Source organism: Micromys minutus, assembly GCF_963924665.1.
Source record: "Micromys minutus genome assembly, chromosome: 15".
Classification (NCBI taxonomy): domain Eukaryota; kingdom Metazoa; phylum Chordata; class Mammalia; order Rodentia; family Muridae; genus Micromys; species Micromys minutus.
Window position 1 is genome coordinate 14,708,108 of NC_137984.1, and position 20,735 is coordinate 14,728,842.

The window sequence follows — 20,735 nt, forward strand, 5'->3', positions numbered from 1 at the left end:
TTGTGTTTATTATTGTCTACTGTTACTGAGGTTTTGTTGTTGCTTGGTTAGTTTTTGTTTTTTAAGACATGGTTTCTCTGTGTAACAGACCCGGCTGTCCTGGAACTCTACCTGTAGACGAGGCTGGCCTTGAACTTTCAGAGATCCGCCTGCCTCTGCCTCCTGAGTGGTGAGATTAAAGGTGTGCGCCACTATACCCAGTGGGGAATGAGTAGTTTATTTTCCTTTTCAAGCTTTTTGCAAAGCCTAGAGTAACTTAAGATGAACTAGCTTATTATTTTTCTATCTCTAAAAATAAGTACATTTTTCATATACTTTGTGGAAAATGTTCTGATACAAAGCATATCTGTGTACTCTGGCAAGAAGTATCATCTTTATAAGATCAATGATTAACAAGAGTAACTGAACATAACTACTTGTGTTGTAGAATTTTAAACAATTGCAATTCAAAATGTTTCTTAAGACACTGATAACACCCTAGATTGCAAAGGAGAAATTCTATTTCTCCAGGAGGTTCTTTCAGAGTTTAGAATGCTTACGTAGTCCAATGCCAACTTGAATTTCAAAATGTTACCATGATTACAACGCACACTAAGACTAATATGCAAACAGCCATACAAGTTGACAGGATCAAGATGAGACATTTCACAGTTGTAACAGGGCTGCAATAAGACAAATGCTTCACAAGGTTGGCTCACATACCCTGGTAGACTTATTAACAGTAAAGGCTTTACACCATTCTTTCAGCTAACTCTACTTACTAAAGAAACTCACTCAACTGAACTTGGCACAAATGAGTTTAATTATCATAAAGTGCATCAGTTGGCTAAGTACATATAAACAAATCAGCCATAGTACAGCATAATATCTTCACATACATAGAAATACATATGGAACCACCAGGAGTCAAGATACTTGGGAACTTTGTAGTATGTATGTCTTTTTTTTTCCTTTTTCTATAACTCACTTGCCTCAAATCTGTAGTATATTTTGAAAAGAATATGCCTTGATTAGCAAAAGGAGGTAGTGTTCTGAATGAGGCAAACCCCAGTGAATTTATGGGTAGAAAATTGAGTTGAAGATTATGCAGAAAATATCCAAGTGTAATATATTAATGACCTGAGACACTTACAGTAAGTATCTTGACATTAATTAATCATCATTTGAGTCAAGGCTATTTTATCGCTTTGCCTATCTAATTATAACTCTTCATAACATATTATCTTTGGTTCTAGAAAATCATTTTCTTTTAAATAGTATTAACATTTCAAATAAGCAATTTTTATCTAGAGATTATAGACATATTAACATTTCAAACTGGATTCTTATTTATCTTTCCTGTGGTGTTCACTGATTTAAACCTTTATCATGTCTGAGATAGAAACATTACCCAGATTCTAACATGCAATTAATCTTCACCTATATAAGTGGTGATTCAAGACCAGCAAGCACACACACATACACAGTCACAGTAGTCTGGAGCAATATACAGGCAGGACACTGTAATAACTTATGTAAAGTGTTTAAGAACATGGGCCCTCATGACAATTCTGCTTTTTTTCAGTGTAGTAAATACAATGCTGGATAAAAGACATTGAAAGCAGCAGTGAATATAGTTCCTATTCCAATAACTTAAAAAAAACTTTATGTAAACTTTATACACGTGCATTCTTGTTCTCTTCTGTTTTAGTCTCTTAAGGTAGCACTGGCCACTCTGCTGAGTCTGCTGAAACGACGGAGGGAGCAGTCACCAGTGTGTTAGTCATCTTCAGCACTATATGCCAACTGTGCGACTTCTACGTCAGCTATCGCACTTCCGGCTTCTCTAGAGTTGAAGTGTGGCTTATGATCAGCTCTGTAGGGGAAGAGGAGTGTGCTAGTGAAGGGGCAGACACATCTCACTTCATTGTGTCTTCTCACAGAAAGGCTACTTAATACATATGACACAGTATAGTGACAAATTCAACCAGAAATTCTTTGTGTGCTTTTGTGTGAATGTACACGTATGTGCATACTTGTGGTGATCAGATGTCAACTTTAGGTGCCATTCCTGAGATGCTATCCACGTTCCATTCATCTATTTAGATTGTGTGTGTGCATGACTTAAGGGAGTTATTTCTCTCCTTCTGCTGAGGGGGACCAAGGAACTGGATGTCAGCTGTCATCCAGCAGGCAAACACAGTTCTCAGTGAACTATCACTGGCCTTCTCCTACTTTTTGAAAACAAAGTCTCTTACTGGCCCGGAGTTTGCCAATGGGGCAAGGTTGGCTGGTCAGTAAAGTCTTTTCTTAGGGACAAACTAGTAAACTTTAATTTGTCTTTGTTTCTTTATGAGAGTAGATTCACGATATAGCAACACGAAGTCCCTAAACAGTTCTCTTAGGGTTTAAATGATCAGGCTTTAGTAAGCTAAACACTGTGCTGTACTGAACACAAACTAGTCATCAGAGAGGAAAGAACCTCCATTGGGAATGTGCTTCTAAGATTAAGCTGGAGGCAAGCCTATAAGGCATTTTCTTAATTGGTGACCACAGGGAAGTGTCTAGTCCATTATGGGTGATGCCATCCATGGGCTGGTGGTCCTGAGTTCTATAAAACAGGAGGCTGAGCAAGCCAGAGGAATTAAGCCTGTAAGCTGTAACTCTCCATGGCCCCTGCATCAGCTTCTGCCTCTAGGCTCTTGCTTGTTTGAATTCCTGTCTGGACAACTCCCTTCAAAAATGAATATTTAAGCCAAATAAACCCTTTCCTCCCCAAGTTGCTCTAAGACAATTATATACCTAGATTCTTCATCCAAGACATTCCGATTGACTTGAAGTACAGAGGACTCCACCCTTAGGATCTGTCCACCTTCCGCTCTTGACACACACAGTGACGCTCCAGGTTCTAAGGACAATGTTCTGAAGGTATGTTACAACAGAAAGTTATTTCTTCTGAACAAGAATGGTGTGCCTTCACTGTCATGAAAACACAGCATCTTAATCAGCTAGAGGTTTATTTTCCTGAGGTTTCTCATCCTTAAATGTTTAGGTTCCTACATTCAATTAGTTTATAAAGAAGTGGGCCAAGAGCCCAGGACTTTCAAATTAGAAACTTCCTAAGTCACATTAAAATGTAAAAGGCACTGAACTGGAGTCAGACTAGCCAGATTGCAGATACAGTGTCAGGACTCACCTGATTCTGGTCTCTAATGCATCTATGTGAAGTTGTTTTTCCCCAAGCAGTTTCTTCAGGGATTCTACCTCTTTCTGCTTCTCAAGCAGTTCTCTCTGTAAATGGTAGTTAGTCTCTTCTAAAGTCTCACAGAAAGCCTTTACAAAGAACAGAAAGGCGAATTATGTTCTGAAGCAGTACCTCTCTCAAAATCATCACTGAAGAGTCAGCACACAGATATCAAAGTTGTATGTGTAAAGTCCAGACAGTCTGTTCTTCACACTCATCTGCTTACATTAGTACTATTTTGCACTCAGTTCTCACGCATCAGGGGTACCTGTTAGTTCTCTTCCTAGAGAACAACTGTAGTAGGAAACACTGATAATGGATATATAATTACAGAAAAACTGAGAGAATATCATTTAAGAAAATGAAGACTAGATAATCTGAATAAACTACAACCATTTATTAAACACAGTAGAGTTGGTTATTTAAACTCTGATAAAGGAATTACCAGTTAAATTAGTCTAATGGGTTAAATTCTATGAAGACTGTTTAGGTAGCTCTGGAGAACAGAAAAAGAGGAACTATCCTGAGCTTAGAAAACTAGAATAATCCTGACACTAGAGATAGAAAGAAAAACAATATATTCGGTAATTTGACCCAAAATTATTATCATCCTAATCCAGCAATTAAAAATGAAAATTTTGGGGTTCGAGAGATGGCTCAGCAGTTAAGAGCATTGACTGTTTCTTCCAAAGGTCCTGAGTTCAAATCCCAGCAACCACATGGTGGCTCATAACCATCTGTAATGAGATCTGATGCCCTCTTATGGTATGTCTGAAGACAGCTATAGTGTACCCACATGAAATAAATAAATCTTTAAAAAAATAAAAATTTCTCTAATAAACAATTATTATTTGAAAAATCTATTGAATATAATTTGTACTTATGTAAATAAAACCATCAAGTACATGGAAACATATGTCCTACAACACAGCAAACTAAAAATAGGGAATAAGTTCCTTAACCACAAAAGGAGACACTAACAAAACTATCAAAAGCTCACAGAAAACATGTAACATGACACCGAATTTCTTTAAGGTGAGGAAGAAGGGCAAAGCAAGAACTTCAACTTATTGTCAAGAACACTGGCAAACACAATAGTAGAGCAAAACACATGCATGACATTAGGGAACAGAGGAAAAACTGTAACTATTAGTATTGTAAGATTATAATTAGCAATACATACAATTCAAAAGGATCTACAAAGATACAGTAGGTATGTAAAACAAATATACAAAATCTAACAACTCAATCGTAAAAGTTTAGATTATAAGAAAAAAAAGAAATCAAACCTTTACTGAAGATATTCTCAACTAATCCTAAATATGATTTTCAAAGTATTCACAAGCTGATTATAAAAATTTCATGAAAGAATAAATAGCCAATTTTGAAAAACAAAACAAAAACCAAAGCCAACCCCAACATGGAAGAGAATCTTTGCAATGCGACCCTGAAGGTTCTAAAGCTACTTTAACTGCTCAGAACTGGCAGGAGGGGAAACTCACTGGGACAGAGCTGACTGGTGACACAGGGAAGGCGGATGACTTACAGTTAACTCATGGAAACTGTAAATGTCAGCTCATGAAGGAAAGTGAACTCTAACAAGTGCTACTGGCATGAGTGGTTACCCATATAGAGAAAAGCCAAGTCAATTAATCTACTGATGCGAAAAGCAAGTTCTACTACCAAAAACAATGTAAAGATTGTATCCCAGAAGCTATGATGAAGTATGGTAATGGGGCAGTTCTAGAAGAGGTCTATGTAGCTATTGGTGCAGAACATCCACCTAGTAACCAAGGGGTAAAACTAGCCTAGAAGAACAGCAGTACTATAAATGGCAGTGACGATGGGAAACACATCGCTGAAGCTGTGTCAACTGACACAGCAAACTTTGGGAACAACTCTCCAAATGCACTGAAACTGAAGAGGAAAATATACAACAATCAAACGATTCCACCGTACAAATAAGCTTTCTATAAATCTTTGGGTTTAAAACCATCTCCACAAGGAACTGTTACTCTATGGACTAGGCTTTTAGAGTAATCATTAGAAAAATATGCCTATAGAATGATTTAGCTATCACTGAGACCTCAAAATGGTTTGTATTCTTAGAAAACAACCAATCCAAAAATCACTCTGCACAACTGGCTCTGTCAAGTAGTGATGAATGTGATGTATGTAATCTTCTTCTGTGATCAGCAGTGGCTTCTAGAAAATGTCTAATAACCCAGAGACATCCTTTACTTGCCTTTCTGGTTTCCTCAAACTTGAGAACAAGAAAAATTATGTTTCTAAGCTGAAGAATACCTCAAGGTTGGAGTTTATGTGAGAGAAAGTCTGAAGATTTAGGTTTTAATTATTTGTAGTCAAAACATTTCCTTAAACATTTTTGAATCCATAATACATTTCTTTGTTGAGACTGGTCTGACATGAGTCAAACCCACCACTGATCCACCTACTGGTGCTGGGATTACTGGTATATGCCACTGGCTTTTACTACATATTTCCAATCATTATCTATTTATTGCTACTATACCCCAACCTCATTTCTTCCACTGATTTATTTCCAGAGGTATAACTCTGAACTTCCCCAAGTAGGCAGTCCAGGTTAATGTACCCAGTTGTGGTTTCCTCCTGGGTACGGGCACTTGAAGGGGTAGAAATGTCTCCCTTTAGCAGGATGCAGGTTGAAAAAGTAGGTACAAGTTTTACTGGATTAAGGTCCCTTATCTTTTGAGTAATTTCAATTTGTACTGAAAAGATGTTGCTAACTGTATTTTAGATATTCTCTTACATACAAGGCTGCTAGAAGACTCTGCAAGCCAGTGTTATATACATGCCACTGTAGTCACCTTTTGTTTTGAAATAAAACAGCTACTGGGGAATTTCTAAATAAATATTAATTTTCAAATACAGTTATAAGAAACTACATTTGTTTTATAGAAAAATTCTAGATTTATTTGGAAATGAACTGATTAGCACCCCCTTGCCAAAGAATTATCCAGTCCCTGATGCAATAGTGTGGAGTTTCAGAAATCCTAACTCAAACCAACTCCCAGTCTTTCCCAACTAGCCAGTATATATTTTGAATTAATATATTTTGAATTAAAGATATTTAAAAGATTTTTTTTTTGTAAAAGGAAAAATGTAAAGTGTTTAAGAAATGTTTTTCAGTTAGAAAGAATACTCTATTTGAAAGGAATGGAAATCATGAGCTCTATGAGTTGAAAAGGTAATAATGCCAACTGTTGAATATATATATATTTATAAAACAAAACTTTTAAAACACATTCTAGGTCAAAGTAACAAATGAGATAAGACTCAGTGACTACATATGCTGCAGAAACAAATCCCACAGTTATTAAGTGAGAAGACCAATAGCAACAGTCTATAGAGCAGAAACTAGATCAAGGTTGCTAAATGCATTTGAAGTGTTTAACATTCAACAAAACAAAAGGATGTATATATGTATATATTTATATATGTATATCTGTATATAATATTTCATATATCTGAAAAACAACAGCTATTAGAAACTATCTCTAAATGACCTCAAATGATATATAGAATAATGACTTTTGAAGCAGCTAGCTTATTAGGTAAACTAAAAAAAAATTTAAAAATTTAAAGGTATATTTATTTTGCAGTAAATCAACAACCTGAATAACGAGAAAGGATGACAAATAGAAGCAAATGAAAATTCCAGAGTTGAAAACTTCAAGGACTACAGTACAAATGAGTAAGAGACACTCAGCAGTCTGTAGACTTGACAGGACAGAGCTGTGCGCTCCTGAATTCAAAATACAAACCTATAAACAACTCAATCTTGTAAACACAGAAATTATATAACTGAGTAAAACTAAGTGGAGAAAAATCAACACTTAAGAGTTGTGCAACAAAGTGAAAATTACAAGGAGATCCAGGGGGAAGGGAGGAGGGGACTGCAAAGGCCCAGGAAGTATGTGTGTAATGAACACAGGGGCCACATGTTGATGTATCCCAACCAGATTATTAAAAGTCCAAGACGGAGATCTTCCAAACACAGCAGAGGTATCCACCATATACACAGAAAGGACAATAAAATTAAAGGCTGACTTTCCCTCTAATTGATAGTGAAGGCAAGAAATGACCCATTCAAGGGGTTGGACAAAACAATTTGGGGGGAATTTGAGGGCATGGAGAAACAGAAACTCCCCTAAAATATCAGTCATGAGAAACAGTCCATTAGTTTAAAAAAAATTATAAATTTTTTAAAAGGTTAAACACCAGGATGCATTACAAGAAAATAATTCTTTTCCCAGAAATAATTATAACTCAAGAGAAAGGAAAGCATGCATGTATCAGTGTTTAAAGGAAATTGTCCATAGTGACTCATGATGGAATAAAACTGCAAACAATGTAGGTGTCACTCGCTGGGGCTGGGGATGCACATTGGTCATGCACTAACCAATGAGAGAAGGCTGAGGAGCGGTGAGGGAAGTGATACCGTGGGATAGACCATAACATGCCAGGTGAAAGAAAGCAGAAAAGATCAGATATGTAAGCGGTCATGCACATCACATACAAAACATTATGCACACTGTAGTATGTGAATTATACATATAAACATGCCCTGCATTATTGCATAAACCTATATATACACGAAACAAACAGAAAATGTAAATTTACAGGGAAGAAAAGCAGATCATGGGTTGTCTTAGGCTAGGGGTGCAGACTGTAAAATGTTTTTAGGAAATTCTTTGAGAAAATGTTAACTATTCTAAAACTAGATTATGATGATACCACAGCTGTAAAAATACCAAAAATTACTAAGCTGTATATTTACAATGAAATAACAAAATAAATGAATAAAGCTTTTGAAGGTTTTACTTCAATAAAGCTGTTTTTAAAAAGGCTAAGCATTTACTCAGCACAAAGTTCTGCAGTTAAACTAACTGCACAAAAGGACAAACCAACCATCAGATCAGTTTCATTTAACTGTCACTGAACATTGGGGGTAAACTTGTATACAGTTCTAGCTAATCTATTACTACCAAATCTGTCTTGTGAATCTAGCCCATTGCTTCAAGAAATGGGCCACTTTAATGCGTCAATTACTGTAATTTGAGTACCATCGAACATGAGCTGAATTGCTAACAAGTCAATCCTGTCTATCTCTACAGATCAGCTTAATTTGAATGTAACAGTAGGTTCCTCACTAACATATCTTAGAAAAGGAATGCTCAGCATAAAATCATGGTGCCAAATGAAGTAAATCTAAATAACTGTAGCATTTTATTAATTTTTTGAAGCAGTAAAAAATAAAGGATTTAATTTTAGATTTTATTCATTACATGCTACCTATAATTTTTATCTGTTCACTAAACTAGGTCCATGTTTTTCAATGAAAGAAACCTTTGATTCAAATATTAAAAGCTGCCTGTATAAAATAACTGTAGTTTGAACTGATAATAATTTGCTGTTTGCCAATCCACCTGCGAAACAGTGTAGTAACTGTACTGTATTTAGCTTTCTTTCATGTGACATATAATACAGCACTTACCCTGCTTTCTTCTAGGCTATCAAATGGACCTGGTGGATCATCCAGACAAAGAAATTCTCTCACTGCAAGGCTTTTCAAAGGCAAAAAAATTAGCTGGCATACAAATAAATTTACAAAAGACAGCAGAACACAAAAGACACATTGAAGAGTGTGAGGCAAATGATTTTGTAGATAATATAAAAATGAACAATTTGTGTCTCTACATAAGTAGCCACATGCAAATATACCACACTATAAAAGCTACAAAGGTTTTACTCAAGTTATTGAAGCTCACAAACGTGAGTGAAAACCCCAAGGTTCCTGTTACATGCAGACCATATGACAATCAACACAATTCAGAACAATGATAGAGGACAGCAGCCCGGGTAGCAAACCTCCCCCTTGACTTTCACAGAGCAAGAGTACCGACAGCTGCATGGGGTCCCCTTGCTAGGAAGGAAAGCAATTCTTAGTTTATATTCTCCTTCAAGTCCAAGAAGCTTGTACTCTGAAAAACCTAAAGACTGCCCTTCTCTGTTTATTACTTCATATACACAGTCCCTCAGATATTAAGAGGAAACTTCTGACCATCTCTCAATTAGCAAATGTTTTAAATAATGAAATATTTCCATGGATATACTTTTGTTGTGGGTTAAGACAGTGGACCATCAAACTCCTCACAATAAACACACTCTCCCCTTCCAAACAGCAATTTCGGCCTGAGAGAGAACTTGACATGTGCAATTTCTTATTTGTAAAAGGCAAGAATATGATTAACTGACACACTGCATAAAGGACATGCCACACTGTGTTGAAAAGAGAATAGGTTTTAGGGTCATATTGGGCCAGGGAGGTTTATAATGACAATGCTGTGTAATCATGAAGAGGTAAGTTGGATATTCAGTGAGATCTCTTTCAAAGAAAAATAGGAATATAAAAAGTAGTATTAAAGAAATAAAAGTCCAAAGCCAGCACAGAGAAGCTGATGGTAAGTACACGTTAGACTGTCAAATGTTTACAGTCTAGGGAAAGGACACGTGGAGGATGAATCAATTGCCCACTACACTTCTTGTCCCTTTCAATCTTCAGACAACAACAGGTGATGCTGTTTCTGTTTTGAGCAAAAAACACCCTGTGAGTGAATAAGTTATTTCTTTTACTAAGTGGTAATTTGTCTCCCTAAAACTTCTACTAATGATTGAGCCAATCAGGGTAACCCCACATCTTTTACATGACACCATCAAACATTGAGGACGGTCCTCACTTCCCCCAGTGCTTCATTTTCTAGAAGCATCACCAATGCAGTAACGCTTGCACACTGTCACACTGCTCTCCCACAGAGCTGCTCTGAAGGGCACTGGGGGCTGGAGAGATGGCTTGGTTGTTAAAAGCAATGACTTCTTCCAGAGGTCCTGAGTTCAATTCCCTGAAACCACATGGTGGCTCACAGCCATCTGTAATGGGATTCGATACCCTCTTCTGGTGTGTCTGAAGACAGCTGTAGTGCACTCATATACATAAAATAAATAAATAAGTCTTAAAAAAAAAGGCAAGGTACTTTTCTACCTCAGAAATGATATCAAAATCTAGAAAGAAAAATGACCTTTTCAGTCATATATGCAAGTGGTAAAGAGACCCCAAATCTGTCTTTTGAGAATAAATCTGTGCCCCTTGTTATCTGAAAATGCCTCCGTCTTAGGTATTGGTTAAGATAAATACTTCCTTGTAGGCCACACCTCTCTGAACACATTCAATTGCACTACCACTCTCAAGTTCTGGCATTGAGAATACTGCAAACCGTTAACAGCACAAAGGAGACCAGGATTACCGGTGATGTAAAGTTATGACCCACCTACCAATGAAGCGCCCACAGTTAGATAAAAGTGAAGTGAGGCTTCTGAGGTAGTGGGAAGTGTGGTACAGGGAGCTGAGGTAGATTCTGATCACCTGGATGCCATTAGCTCACCAGCACCTGAACCAATCAGTTTGGTCCTTTGTGACCCATGGCTCATAATTCCATCTATAGCTCCTCTAACAAGAGGGAGCAGAGCTAAGGTCTCAGAGCTGGCATAAAGCCATTACCTACAAGAGTGCTAACTTTCTTTATGACACTCCAGCAACCTCTCTCCTTGTGTTTAGAGCTGTGTCTCATGCTGTCCAGCCCTAGTCATGCCGACTGGTACCCTGGATCAGCCTTCCCACCTCAACCTACAAATGCTTCTCATTAGCTCTCCCAGCCTCCCACTCTGCCCCTGCTACTCTGTGTAATGTCTGAGAGCTTTTTTCCCACAGGTTTAACTGGTAGATTAAAGAGTTTAAAAGGAGAAGAACATTGGAAATAGGATGTGAAGTAACTGTGAACACTTGGAACAGTAAGTGTAAGTACTGAGACGGCACATAAGGATGGAAAGACGTCAGTGTAGGAGAGCGCATTAGACAGCGGTGCTTTAACCAGGCAAATGACTCAACTGCACTTCTGTCCCCAGCATATGACCTGTAGGCCTCACTTCTGTAGTCTGACTAGAAAATTCTCTTTCATCTGACAAATCCTTCTTAACTGTCTTAAAGATGGGCCAAATATTATTTCTTTAGAGCTCAAATGTCATCCTGCGTTAAGTTGACATTTCTTTCACCAACAGATGTATGTCTTTCCATTATCACTTTTGGGGGCACATCTTCTCACTTAGATACAATACAGGGCTGGCACCTAACTCATCTTTGTGTAGCCACACTTCCACACAGTAAGCTCTATGTAAATATTGTTAAACAGGTAAAGTGTCTAATAAACTCTGTTATCATGAAAATAGTCCGTTTGCTTTTGCTTTGTGTTTTATAAATAGACCTGAACACAATACTCTCAATAGTTTTAAACTAGCAATTTTAAATGTCCTTTCATCTTTTCTCCATTTTGGCCTGTCACAGTTGGAGCAATTCTAACAGTACTAAGAGCTATCGAATGACAACAGCTGTGTGTAGGGCACACAGGCTATCAGAACGTTAAGTGTGCACATTTATCAGAGAGAAAAGTTAGAGTAGCTTAATGCATGCACAATCATCTGGATATGCAAAGATACACTAAGTTTATCTCCAATTGAATTGATGTGTCTGGGTGCTTTTTCTGTGTGTATGTCTGCACTACACATGCAGAGAAGAGGGTGTCAGATGCCCTGGAACTAGAGTTACACATAGTTGTCAGCTACCATATGGGTGCTGGAATTTGGTCCCTTGGAAGAGCAGTCAGTGCTGTTAACCAGAGCCAACCCTCCAGCCCAAACACATGCTCGCACACACACACACACAAACACACACACAGTCTCATCTACAGGCTAGGTTAGTCTGGAAATTGAAGTCCTCCTGCCTCACTTCCTGAGTGCTGGGAGTGTATAGCACACACTCTATGTTTCTCTGTGGTAATCTATAAATGACATTTAATAAAGTGTAGAAATTTGGTCTCTTCTCTTCTCCCTTGTGGGAAATCAATTCTGTTCCCTTCTCAGCATAAGGAAATGAAAAGACTCTCCTCTCCTATATTTTTAAATACAATAAAGCCCTTGAAGAGAGAATTTTCTTTTTCTCTCTACTGTGTGATAAGAGGGAGGTGGCCAAGGACATCCTGTTCAGAGTGCACCAGAACAGTGAGAGCAGACCTGTGTGGCGAGTCACTCAGCCTCTGACAGGATGAAGAGTAGGCATTATGTTTACAGAAGAAAGTCATGAAAGGTGGAGAGACAATGGAGAAACAAAGCAGGGCACACAGCTCTTCGGCAGCCTCAGACTTACAACCCATGTTCTAATTCCTCCTTTCTGATCATACATTTTCCTGCTCCCAGTCTCAACCTTACTTTCCAGCCATAGAACTCCTACGATTCCTACAGACACGAATTCCGGTACTGCTCCTCCCGCCTAGTATCTCTACTTTAATAATCTACATCACACAGAGCAGCAATTGACAAACTTCCTTTTTTCCTTCAAACAGTTGCCCAACTTCTCTACATGACATGTGATCAAGCAGTTACAGGCCTAACAGTTGTGACAGATGAATAGTCCTTCTTGTCACCTTCTCATCCTAACTATTTAAGGAACCTCTTTCACTAAGGTCAACGTTAAACACCTTATTTTAAACAAAGTTAAAATAATGTATACTTTATTGCAAAGTACTCTATTTTCAGGGTAATACAAGCTCTTAAATGGATTTCCTAGATGTCTGATGATGTAAGACAAAAGCAGTAATAGAACTAGGTCAATAAATGTGGGGTGAACTAAATACTTTCTAAGATTTAATACTCTAGCATGTAAGAAAGTGAAAACTCTCACCAACTTTCACTTTCCTGAAATGAACATGTATGAACTGAGGAAAGCTCAGTATGCTGTTTCAGGAATCTTTAAAAATGATTTTACATTTATTTTGTGTGTATAAGTGGCCTGTCTGCATGTGTGTACGTATACTACGTACACGCCACCAGCGTAGGGAGGTCAGGTCTTATGTAACATATTCATAAAATCCACCAGAGGATCTGAACCCAGGTCCTCTGCATGAGGAACAAGTGCTCTTAACCACGGAGCCAACTCTCCGGTCTGAATGTCTGTAGCAAAGTAAACTTCTGTGCTACCTTTCTTACTTACTTGTTTTGTTTTTGAGACAGGCTCTCTCCATGGCCTGGCTGCCCCGGAACTCACTATGTGGAGCAGCCTGGCCTGGCACTCACAGAGATGACTTGCCTGACCTTACGGCCTGGTCTGAAGACATGCTCCACTGTGCCTGGTCTACGCCAACTCTTCTCACTTGCAGTTCTGGGTTCAAAGCCACAGCCCTGTGCATGTAAGATGCATGTCCTCTACTCACCTTTCCCCCTTTTCTTGCTAAGTAGATTTGATTGATTTAATTCCATCTATTTTACTTTTTGACATGACCTTTGTAGATAGCCCAGGCTAACTCAAACATCCAAACTCTCCAGCCTTTACTTTCCACGTGCTGGCATTCCAGGCTCCTGTACTGTATGACACACATGGCTGCCATTCCTAACGTTCAATGGCTTAAATCAGTTATGGTAATTTTAAAAAGAGTTACATTTTGCTAGTTAAAGTTATTAAACTGGCCCCAGGTGTTTAATTTAGCACATTTTCAGTATCAAGACTTACTGAATATGGGGCAAGAGAGCAAAGAGAGCATCTATGGATTTCTTATAGTTTTTTTAATGATATAAACTTCAAAGGTCTTTTATGATTTATGTACACTAATTTTTGTTAGTGGTTTTCATGAAATGTAAATTTATTTCTATTTCTCAAAAAATATATCTCTTTACAGTCTCATTTGCACAAATTCATCTTTTCTAATAGGATGCCAACAGTCCTGCCATCCATCCATCCATCCATCCATCCATCCATCCATCCATCCATCCAGTCAAGAGACACTGAGCAGTAAGACCTGCTTGCACTAGGATGAAGATGGCAGTGAGACAGGAAAAGCAGACAAGTCTGGACAGGTCCTAAGGGAAGAGACTGAAGGATGTGGGAAGATGACTTGGTGGGCTGCATAGACAATGATGCTGGAAAGGGGGACAAATGCCTGAAGCCTATTCTTCAGCATTTTATTAAATATAAGGCTCTCTCTCTCTCTCTTTCTCTCTCTCTCTCTCTCTCTCTCTCTCTCTCTCTCTCTCTCTCTCTCTGTGTGTGTGTGTGTGTGTGTGTGTGTGTGTGTGTGTGTGTGTGAGAGAGAGAGAGAGAGAGAGTGTGTGTTTCATGTAAGAACCTAGAACATTGGCGCAGGTAGCAAAGACCTCACTGCTGTGGCTGGGGGATTAGAGTGGATTATTCAACTACTGCACCATAACTGCAGACACACACTATATATTCCTGCTCACTATAAATGCTCTCTGTAGTTTTTCAAAACAGTTCTAATTTTTCTAATAACACAAATCCTTCAAGCAATATATTTCTTTAAGAGATTTTCTTATATTCAGAAGTCAAAATGTAAAATCTTTGATCCTTTTCATACTATTCAATGTTTCCAGAAATTTTATTTTACTATATGAATTCATCTAAATTTCTAATTTTTATATTACTTAGAAAAGATATAAAAATTAGCCACAAAATTTTTACATTAATCAAAAATTGACTATTATGTGAGCCATTTTGTCTAAATAATTACTGATATTTTTCTTTTCACATTTAAAGTTTTATTAAAAGTGATATACAATTCTCAACTGAAAAAAGGCAAAAAAATTTCATGTATTTGAGAGAAGTAATTACATCCCCACCCTCCAATATATGCTGATATGAAGTTGGTCCTAAATTTATCCTTCAGTTGAAACTTGTTTTAGAAATGATTTTATAATTTCTTATTTCAGTTTGTTACATACCAGTTAGCGATGTCCTTGTGAGCCACCAAGTTTTGAAGAAATGCCTGTAATCCTAATTGTCTGTCTTCTAGAAAGTCCACATTATAGTTATCTTTAAACCAGCGTTTTGGAGGAAGTGCTAATCGAAAGCCTGGAAACATCTCTTTTAACTAGAGGAAGAGAGAGAGATCGAGAAGGAAGGAGAGACAATGTTTAACTCAATTACATGAACAGAACACTGCTCTATACCATGGACTATTAGCAATTATTCACCAAACAACTCTATGATAATTAAACCAGCTAAGCCGTTTTCTGTTGCCCTTGGTACCTGTGTAAGCAGGCACTCCAGGTGCCCCATACAGTGCCTGCACGTGGTCTTTCTCACCTTCTCATGTCAGACATCCTGTGGATAACGAGTCGGAATCACTGCAACTGTAGTTCCTTCTTCTGATTTCATAAACACTGACAAATACTGCCTAACTGGCTTTTTGTATCTTCTCTGGTGCATTATGATTTCAACTTTTGACTAGACCATTTAAAAAGCTAGGCTGCAACTTTAAAGGCAGCAACTACATACAAGAACGAGCCATGCTTTAAGAACAATCTCTGGGTAACAAACATCAATCAAACAAGTGCTTTGCCCTACAACATTCAGAAACCAAACTCTGTCCAAAACCTGAATGAGCTTGGAAGTTAATTCTTCCCCAGAGACACCAGATAAGAGTCCTGCCTGGCCAGAAGCTTGACTGTGAACTTGTCTGGTCCTGAAGAGCACCGCTCCCCATCCCAACCACTATTAATGAGAGTTTTAACAGTGTCGGCAGCAATAGGACTAATATTAACACTACAGACTTCTGTTCTCTCTCCTTTTATTTATTGTAAGTGACTCCATGTAGATTTCCTCAAACATTTGAGGTTATATAATCATGTATGAAATAGATCAGAACGATTTTTCATAAATATGCAGCTAACTGTGCAGATGATGACACTGATGATTACTACAGTAAGATGAACTACATTTTCCTGTGCAGTGAAGGTGCAGGGAACAGACACGTAACTGACAACTGAAGGTAGCTCGGTCTGACTACTTACTTTGTCATTAAGCCTGGAGAAGTCAGTGTATCTTCTGAAAACTACCCAGCTTTCTTCTGGGCTTTTCTTTACTAGGATTTTATATACCTAGAAAGAGAGAAAGAGAGAGAGACAGGCAAAGGAGATTAAGAGAGGGAAGAGGGAGAAGGGGCGAATGGGGCAGAGGGAGAAAGGAAGAATCAAACATTTGCAGAAAACTTTACTTGATATATCAAGCAATCTTTATGCAATAAATAAAAATAAAATTTTAAAGTATGACCAAGACAAAATGCCACAGCACATGTGTGGAGGAGGTCAGAGAGCAACATTTGGGAACTGTTCTCTGGTTCCACCACGTGGGTCCTGGGAATGAACTGAAGTCACGGGGCTTGGCAGCAAGCACTTTTACTCACTGAGCCAAGTCACCAGCTAGGATCCACCTCGTAGCAGCACCAACTTGGGGGTTAAGCTTCAACGTATGAATGTAGGCAGACACAAGCATTCATACTGTAGCACACTGTTAATGAGTACGCTTTCTTCATTCGATGGGTAGGCAGGTGTAAAGAAATAGCTACCAAGTTGTAACTGGTAAAATGCTTCTTCCTATCCCAGCAGTATAACTGCGTCCTATATGCTAGACTGTGTTTTCAAACATCATGCCAACCCTTCTCCATGGAGAGCCTCTGCTCCCAGCATCTGTTAACAGCGTGAAGCGGCAGAACAAACACAAAAACTTCAGCTCAAGAAAATCCAAAATCAAACTCTTGGACTTAATGGGACTTCAGCAAGGTTAATGATAAACACATACTGACCAATGTGCATCAGCACACAGTATTAAAGTATTTTAACCAAGCTGGGAATGGCGGCCCGTGCCTAAGCCCAACACTTAGGAGGCAGATGCAGGCACATCTGTGTGAGTTCAAAGCTAGCCTGGTTGACACAGTGAGTTCCATAAGCAGACTACACTGAGAAATCCTGTCACGAAATACCAAAAAAGAAACAATATAAACCCAAACCCAAAAATATTAAAGCGAGATAGATTTTTTAAAAATTAGCTTAAAAAAAAAAGGAAAATAAGTAAATGTAGATTTCTTCCATGAATATCAAATGGCTCTACCAGACAGAAATCTGAGCACAAGGCCTCTGCGTGGACAATACTAAATGTTATTAGGAGAAATCCAAGAGAAGTATCAATGGGTTTATCAGTTATCTGAGGATAGTACTGTTAAGACCATGTTCTCTCCAGATGGCCTACAGACGGAACAAATCTCAGTGCACAGGGAGAGAACAGCACAGGCTATCCTGAGTAACAGCAGTGTGCTGAAAGTACTGGGTACCAGCATCTACTAACTGCTTTCCTGATTGTGGAACTGGTTTCCTGATTGTGGAACTGGCAGAACATGGGGCACAGGAGATGCACTTATGATATGTAATAGGACACACTGGAAATGAAGGCCTTTAGTTATTTAAGTGCCTGATTAAGTGATCTCACAGAAAAACATAAATGGCTGGGCCTTTCTTTACAACGTGGACTTAAGAACCACATCTGGATGGTCTGCAGATATGTTAGAGTTTATAACAAAAAGCTGTTAGACAGAAACATGGGCAACATCTTTAAAGCATTATAGGAGGCACAGATTGTAGAGAAGTGCTAGCCAGAAGTGCTTTCTAGAAGACAGAAAACTGCAAATGGAGATGTTCAGGAGAACGTGCAAGAGAATTTTCAAATAGTCAAAAAGGTTTCAGTGCTTACGTAACTAGTCATTAAGAAAACTCACATTTTAAATAAACTAGAAAACTTAAAGAAGGAAGGAAAAAGGAGGTGTGGAATGAGCAGAAATCCCACACTGCAATGGTAATTCTCCAGAGAGCATGGCTCACCAGTACTTTCCAAGGCAGGGCTACGAAACTAACATCTTTACTACTAAGTAGGCTGTAAATAGAAATGTGTACATGTACTCCCCAAGTGATCAGTACTAAGTGATCACAGTAGTGGTGTCAAAAAAACTTCAAAAAACAAGTATTGCCTGAAATAAAAATGAGGTACCTAAATTTGTGCAAGATTAAGGGTGACTCCCAAAACAGAACTGGATCCCAAGGACTGTACGGTCAAGAATCTGAAGCACAGGCTTGCTCTAATCACCGCACACAAGCACACCAGTAAACAATCTTTCTCTTGTTACTGGTGTGCAGCAGAAGCCAATACTTACGGTAAATTTGGCCCGTTCTTCCATGACCTCATAACCTAGAATTGTAGGTGTTGAAGGTCTGTCTTCCCAATTCACTGCGTCAGGATGCTGCTCTTCCGTGTCTCTTGGTCTAGTAGAATATTCAATGGATGAGTCTGTCCCTGTGAACTTAGTCCTAATGAGAGGACTGCCACAGACTGATGAAGTGCTGTCCATGTGATCCTGGACATTCGTCTGCTTAAAACTGCCCACAGCCGAGTCTTCTAACTGGCCTTTGGAAGAGTTTGAGCTTGTCGACACACTGCCGAAAGAAGAACTCCTTTGATTCCTGTTGCTTGCAAAGCTGGAAGCAGAGTTTCCTATTGGCATGGGAACTGGGACATAAGGGGTTGCCATCTTCTTTGGCCTTGGCAACAGACTCGTATACCTTCGTCTCCAATCACTTAAAGAACAACCGATACACAGTTCATTGTTTTCTTTCTAGGAACTCACTACCTAAAAATGAGAAGGACACACTTAAGGATTAGTCTTAAACCTGGAACTCGGTCCAAAAGAAAACAAGGCGCTTCTCTTAATTTGTGACACTCAGTTTCTTTCTGAAGACACGTGACTAACACCATCCTTTAATCTGATGTATCTCTGTGGACTCTTGTGTACATGGTGAGGAGAACAAACATTTTTCCGACCCTCAAGATAAACCTTATCCTTTTTTTCCTGTCTACTTTCCTTTATTTTTTGCAATATTCATTTTAAATGGACTTAATCCCAGCATACAAACACATTCCTTGTCCCCTCTCCCAAACCCCCCCCCCCCCAAAAAAAAAGAGAAGTTTTGTCATCCTGGTAGTACTATACACAACTAAGGAACAGAAGAAGGAAAAAGTCATTCATTTTACCTTTTTATACAATAACTGAAACTCCCAAGGATTTACACAGCTAAGCACAGTCAGTCAGAAGTTTAGATTATTATTAAGGAATGCTCTTTTATTTTGATTGAGACTTGCAAATGCTATGCACTTATTCCAAACCTTTTCTTAAAAAATGTTAATTTTAGACAAAGCCTTACTACCTTACCTAGTTGCTACCTGTGAACTTGCTAAGTAGCCCAGGAAGGCTTGAACTTTTGATATTGCTGCAGCCTCCAGAGATGCTGGGAAACACACCTGCACTACCAAACAACTGTTTTGAAAGTAACATTATTTAAAAACTTAGAATCAAATATATTTCAAAAGTAAACTTGATCAAGTTAATGAAAAAAAGGGGGAGAGGGGATCAGGTTTACAGTCAACGATATTAAATGACTAAAATTTTTGCTTTAGCTTCTAGACTATTAATTTTCAATAACCCAAGGTCCAAAAGGTGGTTGTATTTTACGTCACAATAATTTTGTAGAATAAAGAAGTAATGATTTACCATTACGTCATTAAGTAATAAACTCTGAATTTTTCGAAACCGACCAGGAGAAATGACAGGTGTATTTATTCACAGCAACAGGGGATCTACCAACCCAACTTTATTTACTCTGCTCTTTGCAAGCCTCTGGACGTGGGAAGACGCTGAGACAGGGTGTTCAACCTCGCGCGGCCAGAGTAACCTTCCTTTTTGTTGAACATTCCAGAAACCTGAGCTGCAGATTCACCCCCTGGGTTCGTCCTGACCCCCTCCCCCCAACCCCCCAAAAAAGAATAACTGAGCAGGACTCCGACATCTGCCACCCGAGGCTCTGGGCTGCCAAGGGCGGCCTAAGTGTGCGCCCCGGGGATTCCCACCCGCGGGAGCTGCCGAGCCTGCGGAGGGCGTGTCGCGTTCTCCGGGGGCGCTTGACGTCCGTCCCCCAGGAGGATGCTTCCGCGCTACCTGTGACATGGGTGACAGCACGGTGGCGGGACGCAGGCCCGGGGGACCAGACGGGGCGAGGTGGTCGGCGCGGGCCGCGACCCCTCAGGCCGGGCTCCGGAGCCGCCAGTCCTCCCGGGCGAGCGCAGGTCAGGCGCGGCCACGGCTCCCTCCGCGTCCCCGCAGCCTCCCGCGCGCCCTCCGTCCAGGCGGCAGGTACCCCCGCGCCCTACCTTGGCGCACTCCGCGACCACGCGCCGTCAGGTGAAGGAAGGCGGCTCCTCTTCGACTGCAGCTGGTCGCGTCCTGCCCCGGGCACTCGGTCTCCCCACGTGACCCTCAGCCCGAGGGCAGCCGCTCGGAGCCCTGGCACAGCCACCCAGGCAGGTTCCCGCGAACCGGAGGGAAGGGACGGCCTGATGTGGGAGGGGGAATCTATGCCGCTCCAGGAAGTGACGTCACACCACGGCGCCGCCCCCAGAGGCTCACGCTGGAATTGTTGGTCCCTGTCTCTGCAGCGGCCCGAACAAACCTAATTCCGTCACAGTGAATACACA

General features: G+C 39.6%; 1 protein-coding gene across 1 annotated transcript; it reads right to left on the reverse strand.

Moving 5' to 3' along the window:
- Positions 1-836: 836 nt before the first annotated feature.
- Positions 837-20,507, reverse strand: SNX16 (sorting nexin 16). The gene is made up of 8 exons (XM_080929530.1): positions 20,412-20,507; positions 18,364-18,837; positions 16,175-16,261; positions 15,104-15,252; positions 8,763-8,832; positions 3,176-3,312; positions 2,782-2,901; positions 837-1,855 (listed from the first exon to the last, which is right to left on the reverse strand). Exons 2-8 carry the CDS (start codon positions 18,736-18,738, stop codon positions 1,759-1,761), a joined length of 1,035 nt encoding a protein of 344 aa, XP_080785656.1. The 5' UTR covers positions 18,739-18,837; positions 20,412-20,507; the 3' UTR covers positions 837-1,758.
- Between the last annotated feature and the right edge of the window lie 228 nt (positions 20,508-20,735).

Coding starts and splice junctions, on each gene's coding strand:
- SNX16 (XM_080929530.1), bottom strand. CDS start 18,738: ATGGCAACCCCTTATGTCCCAGTTCCCATGCCAATAGGAAACTCTGCT. Junction 15,253..16,174: donor TCTCCAGGCTTAATGACAAA/GTAAGTAGTCAG, acceptor CTCTTCCTCTAG/TTAAAAGAGATGTTTCCAGG. Junction 8,833..15,103: donor CACAAGGACATCGCTAACTG/GTATGTAACAAA, acceptor GCCTTTGAAAAG/CCTTGCAGTGAGAGAATTTC.